This window comes from Mauremys reevesii, linkage group 2 (genome assembly GCF_016161935.1).
Source record: "Mauremys reevesii isolate NIE-2019 linkage group 2, ASM1616193v1, whole genome shotgun sequence".
NCBI classification, from domain to species: Eukaryota; Metazoa; Chordata; order Testudines; family Geoemydidae; genus Mauremys; species Mauremys reevesii.
In genome coordinates this window covers 102,237,315-102,255,779 of record NC_052624.1, presented here as the reverse complement: position 1 = coordinate 102,255,779, position 18,465 = coordinate 102,237,315, and the positions used below count along the sequence as shown (strand labels likewise).

At 40.0% G+C, this 18,465-nt stretch overlaps 1 protein-coding gene across 1 annotated transcript in view; it reads right to left on the bottom strand.

The window, feature by feature from the left end:
* ABCA13 (ATP binding cassette subfamily A member 13) overlaps positions 1-18,465 on the bottom strand; it is a 285,211-nt gene that overhangs the window by 139,239 nt on the left and 127,507 nt on the right. The window contains exons 36-41 of the mRNA XM_039526065.1: positions 18,314-18,433; positions 12,169-12,355; positions 8,003-8,221; positions 5,091-5,287; positions 3,423-3,580; positions 2,727-2,957 (exon numbers count right to left, since the gene is read on the bottom strand). Of these exons, the coding sequence (XP_039381999.1) occupies positions 2,727-2,957; positions 3,423-3,580; positions 5,091-5,287; positions 8,003-8,221; positions 12,169-12,355; positions 18,314-18,433 (1,112 nt within the window). The remainder of the gene's footprint in view (positions 1-2,726; positions 2,958-3,422; positions 3,581-5,090; positions 5,288-8,002; positions 8,222-12,168; positions 12,356-18,313; positions 18,434-18,465) is intronic.

Genomic DNA, 18,465 nt, shown 5'->3' with positions numbered 1-18,465 from the left:
CATAGAATTCTACAGCAAGGACATAATTCATCATTACATTCTAAAGAATGGTTATAAAAACGTGTAAATTATCTTTATTATTATTTTATTACTCTTATTGCAGTAGCACATTGTGCTAACAATTGTATTCAGATATAATAAAAAGAAGGTCGGTATTTTAAAGAGCTTAAGTATTTATTCAGTTCTACAGGGCTTTGTGATAAAGGTGCAGTTTCATTTAATTGTGATCCTGTTTTATAATTTAATTTAAAAGGAAACCATTACACTTGCTGATATATATTATTCAATTGGACCTCAATCGAATAAATGGATCTGTAGGGATGTCTAAACTGCAAAGAAAAAAACATGGCACCGAGTTTCAGAACCCAGGTCAGTTGACTCAGGCTCATGGGGCTCAAGCTATGGGACTATAGCAGTGTAAATGTCCCTGCTTGGGCTAGAGCTTGGGCTCTGAGATCCTAACCCCTCACCAGGTTTCAGAGCTCGGGGTCTAGCTTGCTCCGGAATGTCTACACTGCTATTTTTAGCCCCACAGCCTGAGCTCCGAATCCGTTGACCTGGTCAGTGTAGACATATCCTGTGTGTGGGTAGATCCCTTATGTACATGAAGGCTCTTAATGACTTTTTCAGCACTTTGCATAGTTCTAAGGCTGGGGTTCTCAAACGGTGGCTTGGGACCCCATTTTAACGGGGCTGGTGTTGATCCTGGGCCCCAGCAAGTCTGAAGCCCAAGCCCCACCGCCCAGGGCTAAGATTACACATCCCCCGCCCAGGGCAGAAGCTCACGGACTTGATCTTTGGCCCTCCTGCCCAGGGCAGTGGGGCTCAGGCAGTCTCAGTCTCCTGGGGTCACACAGTAATTTGTTGTGGTCAGAAGTGGGTCACGGTGCAATGAAGTTTGAGAACGGCTGTTCTAATGTATGCTCCAATGCAGTGGCTCTCAGCCTTTCCAGACTACTGTACCCCTTTCCGGAGTCTGATTTGTCTTGCCTACCCCTCACTTAAAAACTAATCGCTTACAGAATCAGACATAAAAATGCAGAAGTGCCACAGCGCACTGTTACCGGAAAATTGCTGGCGTTCTCATTTTTACCATATAATTATAAAATAAATTAATTGAAATATAAATATTGTACTTAAATTTCAGTGTATCATATACAGAGCAGTATAAAAAAGTCATTGTATGAAATTTTCATTTGTACTGACTTCGCTAGTGCTTTTTCTGTAGTCTGTTGTAAAACTAGACAAATATCTAGATGAGTTGATGTATCCCCTAGAAGACCTCTGTGTACCCTCAGGGGTACATGTACCCCTGGTTGAGAACCACTGCTCCAATGGACCCTTTCACAGAACTGAATGTATTTAGTACGTAGGGGCAATGCATTTCCCATCATTTGTTTGTATGCATGTGGATTTTTGTATTTTTTAATTGAAAATAAAATGTCAATTCTAAATTGGCAAAAAAAAGTCTCAGTGTTACAAACCAGATAACTGCTAATGGTTTTTATATCTGACCCCATTATTTTCCACATGCATCATTCATGCTGCAAAGCTACAACACATAATTAATGTCCCAGACGACAGGCTTTCCAGAGTCTTGGTTTCATAAGCCCAGAAAAGAGATAAGTGTCTTCCCTAGACAACATTCTCTTCAGACTGCTGCTTATAATGCAACATACCTTCCCACCTCTTAGGGCGCAGGGTACATAAAATGATTGAAAGCTTATTATACGCTGTGTGGTAAACTATCTAAAGAGACACTAACTTACAAAAATGTGCATTTTGTATACTTGTCATTTGTTTTGTTCTTGGTCATATCCTAAGTTTTCTTTTTGTACATGGCCCACTTTGGGCTGTTTACAGAACTAAAGAAGATCACTGAAAAATCATATTTCTATGAAATGCTGCTGAGTGGATTGTGCCATCAAATGAAAATATTGTCTCCCATCTACTGAAAAATATTGTTCTTTTATCATCATTTCAAGCAGTGAAAATTGGGGGGTGGAGGTGTTTTCTTTTTTTAAGGATCTACACTATGATACGAGAGTAATGATGGACCAGGGAATTTAAAAAAAAACCAGATAGTTGTAGTGGAAATAATTCACTCTCTGGTATAACCAGCTAAATAATGCCAGAGCCAAAACCAGTTGTGATGAACCTCCATCAGGTACATTGGCCAGATTAGAAGCAGAAGTAAATTTGCAATAACAGCTATTCTTGTAAGATTTCCAGGCAAGTTCTGTCAACTCCTGAGGTTTGGTTAGTCCAGATAGAATTCAGAGAAGAGACAGAATTTTTTTGAGAGTTATCTGAACTGTACAGCCAAAACCTTCTGAAGTTTATCCTCAGTTAATTCAAAGCTCAATTTTTTTCTGATGCTAAAAGTTAATGAGAGATTTGGACTGACAGTGGTTTGGAGTTAAAGCTCAGGTCATGTAAAATTTTCCTGAGATCAGCTGAGACAGAGAAGAACCTTCCAAAAGGTGATATCACCCTTTAGGATACATCAGGCTGTTGGAATGAATTATGGGAGGAGAGTGTTTGTTGCCCTTAAATAATACAGCAAAATTTAAAAATCTATATTCTACATGAGATGCTCTTTCATGCTCCCCTCAGGAACCTGTCCTGAAATATTAGGTAGTAAAAACATAGTCAAGAAGGTTAGATAGAAGCCAGTAGAGCATCTCTAACCACTGACAGCTACTATGGAGAGAAAAACAAAGTACCTCTTCCAAGGTGGTATCTGAAATGCCATAGCCAGTCACATGTAGACGTTCAAGGTTTTCATCCATAGCCTGAAAGAGGCCTTTAAAGGAGGCCTTATCTGCCTTCGCTGGAATCACAATAGTCAGCTCACTCCCACTGTTCTCTTTTAGGAATGCTTCTGGTACATAGAACTGTACCAGAGATATGACTCGACTGATGTACTCAGGATCCTGGATTTCAAATACAGAGGGCTGCACAGAAAGGAAAACAATAATGGAGCTTATATGCCATCAGAAAGTTGTAAAACAGGTCAAACTGAAAACAAATATGGGGCCAGTGCTGGAAACCCTTCCTCAGCTGGGTAGTCCCAGTGGAGTTCCTGGGTCTAATCTTGTGAGCAAGAGACTACTCACCATGAGTAAGGGATTGCAGGAGTAGCCTCTATTCAGCAAATCATCAAATTACTAATTTTCACTATGTTGCTAGATTATTTTATGTGCCAATTAATTCAAGTATGAAGGTTGCGAAAAACATTTGTTATGCACCAGTATTAAATAGACCAAGTCTTTCCTGCATTGCTGGTTATGTAAGATAAAAGAATTACCACATTTATCTCACATGTAAATTACTAGCAGTGTTGCAAGGTTCCCTCAGAATAATTGATAGGACCATTTCTTAGCATGAAGTACATATTGTGAACAATTCTGTCACCATACCTTTTTTATGAGTGTAAGACTGTATCCCTGGCCATATGTTTCCTTCAGATAAGAGGGAGGACCACAGCATCTCAGCTGCCCATGCTGCAGGATGGCAATGCGATCACTGAGCACTTCTGCCTCATCGAGATGGTGAGTGGTGAAGATCAAGGTGCAACCTACCCCAGGAAAAGCAGTACACACAGATTAACACTTTATTTTAAAATGTTTTCTGATGAGAGACTTTTTTTTTCCAGGAGGATTCTTGAAGTGGTAGTAATTCTATAAATCTACAAGAGTGTACTTCAGTATGCAGAGCACAGACACAAAATGCCTGCTAATACATGTCCCATTCACATTCACTGAGATGGTACAGATTATAAATCAGTGCAAAGTTTGGACTGGAATCTAAGAGAGACAACAACAAGCAGTTGCAATTTCAAGACTGAGAAGGTGTTTTATGAGATTAGAAGATTCTTAAAATCACATAACTCTGGTGCCGGTTTCAATGGGTCATTCACTGTGGTTTATTCCAGCTAATAGGGAGGGGAGGTGCCTGCTATTTTAGAAGTTTGCCTCCTACAGTCAGTTTTAGCTCATGACACTTGAAAGTTAATGAAATGGTTTGATTGATGAGTATTCTCTTTAGAAGAAAAATATATGCAGCCATATGGGAAAGAACAGAAAGTGAGAGCCCCCCAAAAATGAAAAAGCAAAGTCAAAGAGTGATGAAAGTAGGAGATAATCATTTTCATCCAGGGAAGGATGGACTCATAGCTAACCTGAATCTTGCATTAAACCCACTAGATTTTTCAAACCATGGGTCGCGACCCAGAACTGGGTCGTGGAATGGAAGGGATTGGGTTGCAGCAGCTCTGGTCAGCATCACCAACCAGTCCATTGAAAGTCCCACCAGTGGTGCTTTAGAGCTAAGGCAGGCTAGTCCCTACTTGTTCCAACACTGTGCTGTGCCCCAGAATTGGCCAGCAGGTCTGGCTCCTAGGTGGGTGGGGGGCCACGGAGCTCCGCACGCTGCCCCCACCCTGAGCACCGGGGACTGTGCCTGTGAGAACCACATGGAGCTGCTTGCACACCTCCACCTAGGAGCTGGACCTGCTGCTGGATGCTTCCGGAGGTAAGCCGATGCCCCAACCCTGCACCCCAATCCCTTGCCCCAGCCCTGAGCCCCGCCAAACCCAAAGCCCTTTCCTGCACCCCAAACCCCTCATCCCTGGCCCCACCCCAGAGCCTGCACCCCCAGCCCAGAGCCCTGACCCCCTCCCACACCCCAACCCCCTACCCCAGAACTCCCTCCCACACCCTGGAACTCTCATTCCTGCCCCCCCACAGCCCTCACCCCTGCACCCCAAACCTCTGCCTCAACCCTGAGCCCCTCCCACATCCCAAGCCCCTCATTCCCAGCTCCACTGGGTCACAGGCATCAACCGTTTTCTTCAACTGGGTCGCCAGAAAAAAAGTTTGAAAACCACTGCACTAGATCAACCATCTTTCCTGAAGACAAAGAGAAGTAAGCTTTGAATTTTAGTTGGCTGCTTTAAAATTTCAACAGCTGAAAGGAACAGATATCTCTGTTTGGATTTCTATTCAGCAACTGGAAAGCAAAATACTATTTTCAACCACCCTTTGCCTGGGAAGGATGTTAGCCAGAACATGACGTGAGTTTTGTACCAGCTCTGTATTTCAACAGAATGTCCCAGATTCTCCGACGTGAACATGGATCCACACCACTGGTGGGCTCATCTAGAACAACTGTCTTTGAATTTCCAATAAAGGAGATAGCAATTGAGAGCCTCCTTTTCATTCCCCCAGACAGGGCTCCAACATGTTTGAACTGGTGCTGGGATAAATCCACATCTTCCAGGGCTCTAGAATAAGAACACAGATAAAACTGTGACCTTTGAAAATCACAAGCCTTTTTAGATCAACTACCATATCATCCCAACCAGTGGCACTGGAACATTTTCAGTAGTGGGGGTGCTGAAAGCCAGTCTTCTTACCCCTCCCCCGCTGCCAGAGCTGAGTCTGGGAGCAAGGCTGTGTCTCTTGGGGTGGGGGAGGGAACCTGGACAGGGGTAAGGGGGATGAGGCTGTGGCCACAGCTGGGTGCGGACGTGGAGCCAGGAGTGGAGCCCCAGGCAGGGGCCAGCAGCCAGGACCCTATGTGCAGGGCCAGGAGCCAGGGAGTGGACCCCAGGCATGGGGCCAGCAGCCCCGCATAAAACCTGGGGGTGCTGTAGCACCTTCCCGCACCCTTACTTCCCGCGCCTATGATCCCAACCCACTGTAAAATGACAAAAAGTCACTTGTATGCAAAATATCCATGGGCAGTTTAAGTACAGAGCAGCATATATAACTATGCAGTTTCTTCTGGTATCCACGGAAAAGAAGTAATAGTAATAATCAAAAAGTCTCTTATTTTTAACAGTAACCTCCCTATGAGCCTCCTAAAATATACTTTTAATGGCCTCTGTACAGGATTAAGCAAAAAATAATTCAAAATTATAGGCCTCAACCATGTTCCAGCGAAGTCACTGAGAGTCTTTCCATTGATTTCAATAAGCTTCAGATTAGCCCCTATCAGTTCAAAGACAGCTGAGGATAGTTCAAGGACTCTGAAATATTATTTAATATTTGTATAACCTAGAGTTCCTAAACACAGAAAACTTAACACACTAGCCCTTCCCCAAAGCCCTGCCCCTTCTCTGAGGCCCAGCCCCCCACTCACTCCACCGTTCACCCACTTGCTCCTTTTCACCAGGCTGTGGCAGGGGGTTGGGGTATGGGAGGGAGTGAGGGCTCCGGGGTGGGGCTGGGGATGATGGCTTAGGGGTACAGGAGGGGGGCACCAGGCTGGGGGGGTGGGGCCAAGAGGCTTGGAGTGGGGGAGGGGGCTTGAAGCTGAGGCAGGGGTTGGAGTGTGGGAGGGGATACAGGCTCTGGGCTTGGGCCAGAAATGAGATGTTCAGGATGCAGGAGGGGGCTCAGGAAGGGGGTCAGGGTTCAGGACGGGATGAGGAGTGTGGGCTCTGGGCAGTACTTACCTAAGGCGGCTCCCAGGAAGCAGCGACATGTCCCTCCAGCTCTGCGCACTGTCCCTGCCAGCAGGCACAGCTCCCACAGCTCCCATTGGCTGTGGTTCCCAGCCAATTGGAGCTATGGAGCCAGCGCGCAGAGCCCCCATGGCTGGTGGGACATGCCGACCGCTTCCTGAGAGCCGCACAGAGGCAGGCAGGGAGCCTGCGAGCCCCACTGCACTGTCAACCAAACTTTTAATAGCCCCATCAGCAGTGCTGACCAGAGCCACCAGCGTCCCTTTTCACCCAGGTATTCCGGTCAAAAACCGGATACATGCTACCCTAGTATAAACACCCAGGCAAATAAAAACCCTCACACTGATCTGAAAGAAACAGTTATAAGAATTCAAGGATAATTAGCACATTCTGCTTCTCCTTACAAAACAAAGATCTTTTAGGCCACAGCCTTGCAAAGAGATCCCCCATGCAAACACTTATGTCTGTGTGGGGTCCCATTATAGGAATGGGAACCACACAGAAGCAATGGTATGAAGCCCCGACGAATTCAGTTTGTAAATAGGTGCCAGTGGCAAAAGCCAACAGAACAATATGAACCGCAGTAGAGCAAATTTCCACACACTTCATGAAAGGTCATCTCTTGGGAAAAGGAGGTTGTTTATTTGCCACAGGCTATTCAGTCCTTAGCCATTGTTTGATTGCTGCCTTCATGTATTATGTGGAAATCTGTCCAATAAGAACTAGACTGCAAGACCACCAACTTATTTCAGGTCATGCCATTGGCTGCTAATTGTGTTCTATCACTATCAACCTGGGTTGATTTGAACGGGCAAGCACAAGACAATCTATCCCAGTGCTTGTCTGCTGAGTTATCCAGTCCTTCACAGTAATTTTCTACTTTAAAGAAAGCAAATTTCTACAGCAAAGAGCTGACTTTATATGAATAAATACATTTATATCAAGGTATACACAGCATGCTTTCCAATCTTCTGACAAGCTACATTAAAATCTTGTGTTGCTTTGGTTAGAAAAAGTAATCTTACTGTTACCTTAATCTTTTTTTAATTTCTCATTTCTGTAATAGCCTAAGCAATGGGGGTCTAATTCAATACAAATGTTCTGCTTCCCATAAAAATATCTAGTTAGTGGCAAGAATCTATCCCCTGTGTCTTTGAGGATCTTGCATAGCATTGTTATTACATGGTTCTAGGGTATTCAGAATTCAGTAGTCCAAGTACTATAAGAGAGAGAGTTTCTACTTCATCTATGCTTTAGCTGAAACCATTAGAGAATTTTTTTAAACCTTGTCTGTAATATTCTTACTCTAATTTTTATTTCCATAATTTTATTACTTAAAATTAAGATCAGGAAATATATTTACAAATCAGAATTTTAGAACACAAAACCCATCATTAGCACACTCAGGATTCCAATAGTTAGGGCTGACTCTCCTAGCATGAGGCTGTTTGTTCACCACAGTGTTCCTGGAATGGTTTTGAAGGACAGCCTACATACAGGTTTCCAGCAAGGAAAATAAGAACCACTAACCTACTGACTTGGTGATGTAACTGTTTCTTTGTCCACAGTGGCGCTTTCACTGAGCCATAAAACAGCAGATGCTCTCGCACAGTTAAGGTGTCAAACAGCACATCATACTGTGGGCAAACACCCATCTCCATTCTGATAGCATCCAGATCAGTACGTATATCCCTTCCATTGATGATGATGGTCCCAGAGCTGGGTGAGTACAGGCCTGTCAACATTGATCTGATACAAGAAATAACAGTGTTGTTGCAGCTGTTTGATAGCAGGAGAGATGCAGAAGAAGAGTTCTGTGGAGCGCAAAAGCTTTTCTCTTTCACCAACAGAAGCTGGTCTAGTAAAATATATATATATATAAAACCACACCCACCTTGCTCCCACTCAGAAGAAATAACACAAATTCAATAAAATCACTACATTCAGGACATACTCTATGTTGTATCCTGAATTTGATCAATTGACTTCTCGCAAAAATTTCTTGTCTAGCAGCTGCATTATTTAAATTATGCTGGAGTGTGTATGGAAGAAACCTTGAGAGTAATGCAAAAATGGTTATTAATAAAATTATAATTTACTCTTACAATGTTACCTTTACTAATTTTGAGAGAAACCTACATTTATTTGTATACTCACTGTGCTTAGAGATTTGAACACACATTTTTGTTTTCAGTTACTTATTTTATTAAATGGAATGTTGAATTTTATTAAATGGAATTCTTTAGGCAATCTTCTTTCTGTCAACCATTGACAAGTCACGAGTGTCAAAGGATATACCTTTGCCATAAAACTCCTGTATGTTTATACAGGGTCTAAAATTTAACTTTTACCTACTATTTTGCTTTAACTTTCTATACTACTTTCTTTTATAATATGTTTTTAAAATGTACATAAGCATTGGTTATTGTGATGAGTGCTTTGCATAAAATATTTAATACAAGTCTTTACTTGCAAGATGTAAATATATCACAAAAGCAGATCATAAATCCAAGGACTATTCTGGTCCAAAGACCATAATAAAAGGGTCTTATCAAAAAAGGACATCTTTTGCGTAAGATACCAGGTGATATGGATATGATCTTACCTAAAAAAACAACAAACTTTGTATGATGATATTTATGCTTTAGAAAGAGTCCTGACTTTAAAAGAAGATAAGGATGTTTTGTTTAGCACAAAGGGAAATGTATGGCTGTGGTGTTAACTGTAAAACTAAAAAGGAAAGTCCACTTTACATCTATCCCACCCTCCACACATGCTCATTCAACACAAAAACTCTAATTTAAAAGCTACTCATAAGGTGCTAAAGAATTTTCTTATTGAAAATAATTTCTTCTATAAGCACTCAAAAGTGTTCATTCTTCAGACTAAGAAAATCCCGGATAGCTGGAAAATGTTTTACAGAAGTTGTTGGTTACTTTTATCTACCCTGTTTTTCCTTTTAATGGTTCCAAACTTTGTTTATTCCTTAAATGCTTTTAAGATGTACAGCTGCAAATATTTTATCTAAATGCAAAGTTTTTTATGCACTAATTTACTAATATCTTTGCTAAATGGTAAAATGCTTCATGTACTAATATGGAATCCACTGACCTTGCTGTGACTGGCTATTAATGTAAGAAGTCATTTGAGTATACAATATTTTTTTCTTAATTGAGGGGTTAATTAGTTATCTGTCAATGCTTAAGCAACTTCCTTACCAAACTCATAAAAACAAGCAGCACCTCTCCAAATACTGATTAGGAGAAAGGACAATTTATTTAATGAATACTCAAGTTTAAAAGCCTCTCTTCGAGAATTAAGTTTAAGAATAATTCAAAACTGAAAAAAACTTTCATATCTAACATATGGGTGGGCTTGAACCGATTTGAAACAGAGTTTCAACTCCTGATGAAACCTAATGAATAGCTCAGAAAATGGACCGAGTAAAAAGTTAAAACTCTAACATTAAGGATGTTCTGACAGTTTCCTGCCACAAAAGAGCAAAAACAATTAGAAGTTTATATTTACGAGGGGAGGGTTTTTACTAAGACCAAGCCACAAAGGCCTGGAGCCAATGAAAGGATGATAACAGCTAATCTGAATCCTACCAAGTCTAAAGAGGCGTTTTCTCCTCTTTCCGTGAAATTAGACGAAAGAGAGGGGCATAAAGCAAACGACCAGCAACACACTGCTCTCATCCTCAACTTTGCAGAACTCATCACAGCTCATCCTGTTCATCTCTGCAACTGAGCTGTGACCAACTGCTAAGAAGAAGAAAGACACTTAACAGCATCAAGAAGAAGTAACCTTCTAGCTCAGATGGCATCACCATCAAGATTTCAATATGGATTGGTGAGATGAAGTTGTAAAGAGCTGCCAAGGAATTAGATTTAAAATTTTCTTGTAATGATTTTCATGGGATATTGAAATACTATTGTAATTTAGGATATTCATTTTTCTCCCAATAAACCCCAGATGGTTTAGACCATTTATTTCTAGAGAGAAGCCATTGACTAACCTTTGGTAAATAGAAAAACAGTGGGATTTAATCTGAATTTAAGATTCTGGATATTAACTAACTTGCCATTCAAGGAATGGTCTTGAGACTGGCTTCTTTTGAGTAACTGACAAATACTTTCTTTGGCTTCATAGGACTCGGTTCAGATTTTAAAACCTTTGCCCATTTATAAACTATGTTATCCATGATAAACACAACAGGACTTACCTGCCCTTGAACAAAATTATTTCAAAATTATGATGTTTTGTCCATCTATAAGTTGTTTTAGTTAATAAGGATACTCTGACACAGGACTCTACTAATTTTGGGAATAAAAGGACCTCTGCCAGGGTTGACAACTTTAAAAGGCGTAACCTGTCCAAAGTTCTCCACAGACACATATATAGAAGAGTTTGTAACTGAAACAACAATTGTTTATCTTTTTTTTTCTCATTTCCTTTCCTTAGCAAGGCTGTCATAGTTACTAACTGTGATTATTTCACTTGTTTTAACAGTAGTTTCCCCTAAATCCTGGCAAAGAACCCCCATGACTAAAATAGTGGGAGTCATGTCACTGAATTGGCATTATGAGAGAGAATTATTAAAGGTTTGCCTTGCTATTTCTTGTTTCTCTAAATTGTAAGCTTTAGTAATTTTTTAAAATAAAATCACTTGGTGCTCAACAACTTGAAGCATCCCTTAGTACTCCAAAAGTGCTTTAGGTGGATCCTCAACTGATGTAAATGGGTGTACTTCCATTCGGTGCACTGGAACAACGACGACTTGCACAAGTGGAGTGTTTGGCCCTTTATCATTACGGAAAAGTTTCTAATGGTAAAATCTTTTTTTAATTAAACCAGATATCAATAATTCATTATCTCTCTTGCTATTTCCTGAACAAGGCTCATTTGTCTAGCCAAGACACAGAGAGAGAGAGAGAGAGAGAGAGATCAACTGACCAGTATTTCCTGGTTACAAAATATATTTATCCCAGTTTCGCTGTAAATGCAGGGTAAAATCTCTAACTCCTAATTTATGTAGGCTCAATTCTGCAGTCCTTACCTATGTTAATCAAGTTGACTAAATCTAGAATCCAGTTCATTCTCATTAGTAATTTATATACCTGCAGGGGTTGAGAAAAAATGGTCCGAATTCTTGATATTTCATTAATATAAAAGGAAGAAATAGATTAACTTTTTAATTAAGTCAGATTTTTTTAAATGTTTTTCTTTGTTATTTTGGCTTCTTTTCAGCTGTCAGAACAGCCTCTTCAACATCCAGGAAGAAAGTTTGCAAGCTCAGTAAACCTCTGAGATCTCTATCTGATGGAAGCACAGGTGGAATGTTGTAGAGTGTGAGGAAAAGAAAGAAGGGTTTCCTTCAGGTCTCTCTGCACCCGTGCCCACAATAACCTCTCATCTCCCAGCTACCACTAAAGCTGCTTAAAATAATAGCTTTACCATTGAGGTTATGATAAAGGGGACCCAATTTTCCACTGCAATGGATTTGTTTTGCTAGGGGCACCATGGCACAGTAAGTTCATTTAAGCCACTTTAGTGGCATCTTTTGCATGGCAAAAATGTGCAAGAACAATAACCAAGCAAGGAGATGGAATAGCTCATTTGCTGATGTACAAAACATTTCAAAGCACCAGATAAGGTAAAATGTATAGTAGGTCATCATTCAGCAATGGACATACATTATTGTAGTCTTGCCAGCTCCATTGGCACCCAAGAGAGCTGTGATTTGACCCTTGTAGAAAGTGAGGCTGAGATCTTTAACTGCAGTCTTTTTGTTGTCTGTGTATTCTTTGGTGAGTGACATCAGTATAACTCCTATTGGGATTCCTCCTTCACTCAGTCTTCTCTCATTTGCAGGCAGAGAACCTGTGTAAATGAAGAATAAGGCTTTAAAAGCACTGGCAGTTATATAGTGAAAATGCATTGGCTTTACCTTTCCTGAAATGGTCCTCACTGTTGTACATTTAAGCTACAGGGTCAGGTGGTTTAAATTGGCATAGCTCCATTCAAATCAATGCTGCTGTGCCAATTTATAACTATCAAGGATAGGGACCACAGTTATGCTAAGTATCTAATCAATGAAAAAGTTTAATAGCAGTTTAACACACCCAAAATAAAACTGATAAATGTGTGTGCACGTTCATACAAATACACACATATATAGTAATTATTAAAATGCTAATGTCATCTATTAAAATATATTTCTTGAATAATTAGATTTTTACAAAGGAATGAAGGACAGAGAAAATGAGGACAGTATGGATTGACTAAATGGAATGGAGAAAAAGAAATGCACACAACACAAAGGAATAACAGAGACTACTGTTTGGAGAACCAGTTCTGTTAAAATATGAAACAACCATAACCTCTGCTCGTCGCTCAGTAATTTTTAATATTAGAATAAAGTTGGTTCTAATCCCTTCCAACAACCTTGTGACCATTCTCCAACTAGACTTTGCCAGCTTCCCTGCAACTCATACCAAGGTCCTTCTCCCGGTTCATCCTCCCCTTTAGCTTTCCAGGATTGTGTTTCAGAGTCCAGAACCTTTAACTCTACCAGCCCTTTCTGCTACTTGATATAAATCTCAGGTGTACTCTGGAGCTTAACACAAACATGCTGGACCCTGCCATTGCTCAGGTGGAAGAGATAATCTTTCTTTTCTCCTTCCACTCTAAGAAGAGCAAAGAGATGTCAGGACTGGGAGAGAAAAAGTGAAGGTCTCTATCCAAAGTAAACATCAAAGGTAAATGTGAAATCTACTGATGGAGGGACCTGGAGCCTGTTTGTGAGGAGAGATCACTCGGTGGAGGGCTTCAGAGTCAAGATAGTTCAGATAATATTCCAATTAACATCTACATATTTAGACATTTAACTGAGCCTCTGAAGCTTCTGAAATTTTCCCTTCAGTAGTAGAGAGGTATTGATACAAAATGCTCTTGGGTGATTGGGACTTCTGACCTCTACTATAGATAGCTGAACCAGTTCAGATGATATGTAATTTCATATGGTCACAGAGGACTGCCAAGGCCCAAGAATGGCTGTGCGTGGCATGTGTTTCTCTATCCATGAATCTTTAATCAAAAGAAATACATGACAATGTAGTGTAATGGGCCTTAGAGAAAAGAAAATAAATCAGATTTTAAACAGCAAAACATGTAAGGAATTCATAAGTAGCCAAACACAGAACTGGAAAGAAACAGTGCAAGTGGTTGTAGGCAGCTGTAGCCCTGGAAAAGAGAGGTGATAAGTGTGTTATTAAAATGTGAGGCTAAAAAAAGAGTCAGAAAGGGCAGAGTTTAGATAAACAGAATGAAAAAGAAAATTCACATAAAAGACAAACTTTTCACTGAAGCAAGGAGAAGATAAAAACAGAGCCTTATATTTGATTTCATCTGAAAGAAGTGTAGCAGTAGAAAAATAGAACTCTGACCATGAATTTTAATGAGCACAAAATTGTTCAGGTTAGTGAACACTATACAACATTGTGAGGAATGTCAAAGGGACTTTAAAAAGCTTAGTGAATGGGCAGCGCAATGGCAGATGAAATTCAGTGTTAACAGATACAAAGGTAATATATATTCAAAGAGTCATTTGAACCACTCATACTGTAATACCAGGGTACCAAATATACAGGAATGACAGAATAGGTCAGGCTACTCAGGGAGTGGCACTTTATGTGAAAGAAAGCATAGAGTCAAATATAATAAAAATCTTAAATGAATCAAAGTGTACCACAGAATCTCTTAGAAATTCCATGCTTGAATAATTAGAGAATAGAAGTAAAACTATACTTCTGACCAGCTGACCCGGATGTTGATGGTGATTGTGAAATGCTCAAGAAAATTAGAGGCAAAATACAAAATAGAAGACTCAGTAATAATGGGGGATTTCCACTATTCTCATATTGACTGGGTACAGGTTACATCAGGATGGGATTCAGAAATAATGTTTCTAGACAACATTAATGACTGCTTCTTAGAGCAGCTAGCCCAGAAATTCACAAGAGGAGAGGCAAATTTTGATTTAGTCCTAAGTGAAGCACAGGATCTGGTCCAAGAGATGAATATAGCTGAACTGCTCAGTAATAGCGACAATAATATAATTAAATTTAACATTCTTGTAGAGGGGGAAAATATCAAAGAAATCCAGCACAGTAGCATTTAACTTCAGAAAGGGGAACTACACAAAAATGAAGAAACTATATAAATGGACATTAAAAGGAACAGTTATATGGGGAGATTATGGTGGACCACTACCAGTGACTGGAAAATCAATTATCATGCTTATTGACAAAAACAGCCAAGTTAGTGGGCCTATGTTGCAGCCTTAGCATAACTAAGCCAGGAGACGAGGGAGTTTGAGCAACCACAAGAAGGGAGCCTGACCCTGCATCCTTCCTGATAAGATTTCAGTTTAAATTGATGAGGCATAGGTTTTAGAAAACAGGAAGATTACCTATATTTATACTCTTGGGTGTGTTTGTCAGGGACCTCAAGCAAGCAGACTTTGAAAAAACACATTTTTCTAATTAGTGGTCTGAGGAAACCTCTTGCTTAACCACTGAAATTGTTCGCTTAACAAGGTTTTTTGATTGATGTTATTGTCATACTAACAATAAATAAGTGGGGAGAAGTTTGGGCTAGTTGGATCACTTTGTGGACACCCAATGGCAGATGGAAGACAGGCCAACGGCTGGCTGTCATTGTACCACTCGAAAACTGCTCCAGACTTTGGAAATTATTGGGGGCTGGGGTTTTTTACTAACCTGTTGGGGACATATGTAAGTGCTTGAGACTAAATAAAGTATAGCTTTAAATAAGAGCACTCTTGTATTGTAATGTCAATCATCTATCGGTCGGATGGCCATGTCCCCATTTACTTATGTCCTGCCTCTGCCTCACCAAGGGTAAATGTTACCAAGAGTTTTGGGTTCATAAAGCCCCGGATAACAGACAAAAGAGTGAAATGCCTGCAAGCCGCATGGAAACTTTAAAAACACCAATTAGAGGCTCAAATTAAATGTATACCCCGAATTAAAAGAATAGCAAGAGAACCAAAAAATGCCACCATTGCTAAACAATGCAGTAAAAGAAGCAGAGGCAACAGGGCATCCTTTAAAAATTGAAAGTCAAATTCTACTGAGGAAAATAAAAAGGAGCATAAAAGTATAATGAAGCAGGACAAAAAAGATTTTGAAAAGCAACTAGAAAAAGACTCAAAACTAACAGCAAAAATTTTTAAGTACATCAGAAACAAGAAGTCTGCCAAACAATCAATCAGTGGGACCACTGCGCAATCGAGGTGCTAAAAGGAGCACTCAAGGAAGACAAGACCATTGCAGAGAAGATAAATGAGCATGTGAGGGAGATTCCCACACCTGAGCCATTTTTAAGTGACAAATATGAGGAACTGTCCCAAACTGAGGTGTCAATAGAGGTGGTCTTGGAATAAACCGATAAATTAAGCAATACTATGTCACCAAAACCAGATTCTATTCACCCAAGGGTTCTGAAAGAACTCAGATATGAAACTGAAGAACTAACTGTGGTATGTAACCTATCACTTAAAACAGCTCCTGTACTAGATGACTGGAGGATGGCTAACCTGATGCCAGTTTGGAAAAAAAAAAAGACTCAGGAGATGATCTTTACAATTACAGTCCAGTAAGCATATCTTCAGTACCAGGCAAACTGGTTGAAACTATAGTTTAAAAAAAAACAACAGAATTATCAGACACATAGATAAACATGTTTTGTTGGGGAAGAGTCAACATAGCCTTTTCTAAAGGAAAATCATGAATCATGAGCAGGGTCAAAAAACATGTTGACAAGAGTGATGTGGTGGATATAGTGTACTTGAATTTTCAGAAAGACTTTTACAAGATCTCTCACCAAAGGCTTTTAAATAAAGTAAGCAGTCATGGGATAAGAGGGAAGGTCCTCTCATAGATCGATAACTGGCTAAAAGATAGGAAACAAAGGGTAGAAATAAATGGTCAGTTTAAAAAATTGAGACAGGGAAATAGTGGGGTCCGCCAGGGATCTGTACTGGTGCTGTTCAACACATTCATAAATGAGCTGGAAAAAATGGGTAAACAGTGAGGTGGCAAAGTTTGCTGATGATACAAAATTACTCAAGATAGCTAAGTCCAAAGCAGACTGCAAAAAGTTAACAAAGGGATCTCACAAAACTGGGTGATTGGGCAACAAAATTGTAGATTATAGTCAATGTTGATAAATGTAAAGTAATGCATATTGGAAAACATAATCCTAACTATACATACAAAATTATAGGGTCTAAATTAGCTGCTACCACGCAAGAAAGATCTTGGAGTCATTGTGGATAGTTCTTTGAAAACATCCACTCAGTGTGCAGTGGCAGTCAAAAGAGCAAACAGAATGTTAAAAAGCTTTAAGAAAAGGGTAGATAATAAAACAGTAAATATCATAATGCCATTATATAAAATCTAGGATATGCCCATACCTTGAATTCTTCAGGCAGTTCTCATTGCCCCATCTCAAAAAAAAAGTATTAGAAACGGAAAAGTTACAGAAAAGGGCAACAAACAGGATTAGGGGTATAGAACAGCTTCCATAAGAGGAGAGATTAAAAAGACTGGGATTATTCCATTTGGAAAAGAGATGACAAGGGGGAATATGACTGAAGTCTATAAAATCATGAATAGTGTTGAGAAAGTCAATAGGGAAGTGCTATTTACCCCCTTACATAAAACAAGACGCAGGTATCACCCAATGAAATTAATAGGTAGCAGGTTTAAAACAAAATGCACAGTCAACTTCTGGTTCTCATTGCCAGGGAATGTTTTGAAGGCCAAAAGAATAAGTGGGTCCAACAAAGAATTAGATAAGTTCATGGGGGATAAGACCATCAATTGCTATTAGCTAAGATGGTCAGGAATGCAACCCTATGCTCTGGGTTTCCGTAAGCCTCTGACTGCCAGATGCTGGGACTGGAGGACAGGGGATGAATCCCTTGATGATGCCCTGTTCCATTCGTTCCTTCTGAAGCATTTGGCACTTATCACTGTCAGAAGAGAAGATACTGAACTAGATGGACCATTAAGCTGGATAAGTTTATGGAGGGGATGGTATGATGAGATAGTCTAATTTTGGCAATTAATTGATCTTTGATTATTAGCAGGTAAATGTGCCCAATGGTCTGTGATGTTAGATGGGATGGGATCTGAGTTACTACAGAGAATGCTTTCCTGGGTGCTGCTTGGTGAGTCTTGCCCACATGCTCAGGGTTTAACTGATCGCCATATTTGGGGTCGGGAAGGAATTTTCCTCCAGGGAAGATTGGCAGAGGCCCTGGGTTTTTTTTGCCTTCCTCTGCAGCGTGGGGCACGGGTGACCTGCAGGAGGATTCTCTGCAGCTTGAGGTCTTTAAACCATGATTTGAGGACTTCAATCACTCAGACATAGGTTAGGGGTTTGTTACAGGAGTGGGTGAGTGAGATTCTGTAGCCTGCATTGTGCAGGAGGTCAGACTAGATGATCATAATGGTCCCTTCTGACCTTAAAGTCTATTAGTTTGACCCAGTATGACCATTCTTATGCGATGGGTTCTAATTGAGCTTTATCCACTCAGACATCTTTGTGGACAGCTCAATGAAAACTTTTTACTCAAAAAATCTTTTTAATTAAAAAAAAAGCCAACAAAATGTTAGGATGCATGAGGAGTGAGATATAAATTTAAAAACTTAGACTCAACCAATTACGGAAGATAGATTAAAAACAAACAGTGAATTACGCAGAAAAAGAAAATAAGATGTTTACTAAAAGGCTCCTGCTATTACAAACCTTCATTGACAAAAAGCATATTGGAATTTAGATGTTTCCTTCTCTTCTCTGTACCACACAGCTTCTTCCAGTAAGAGATAGTAAAGGGGAAGTACCATGGCTTTCTGAACCCCAATCTTCCTAGATGTTAAATATAAGAGAAACATTTGAAA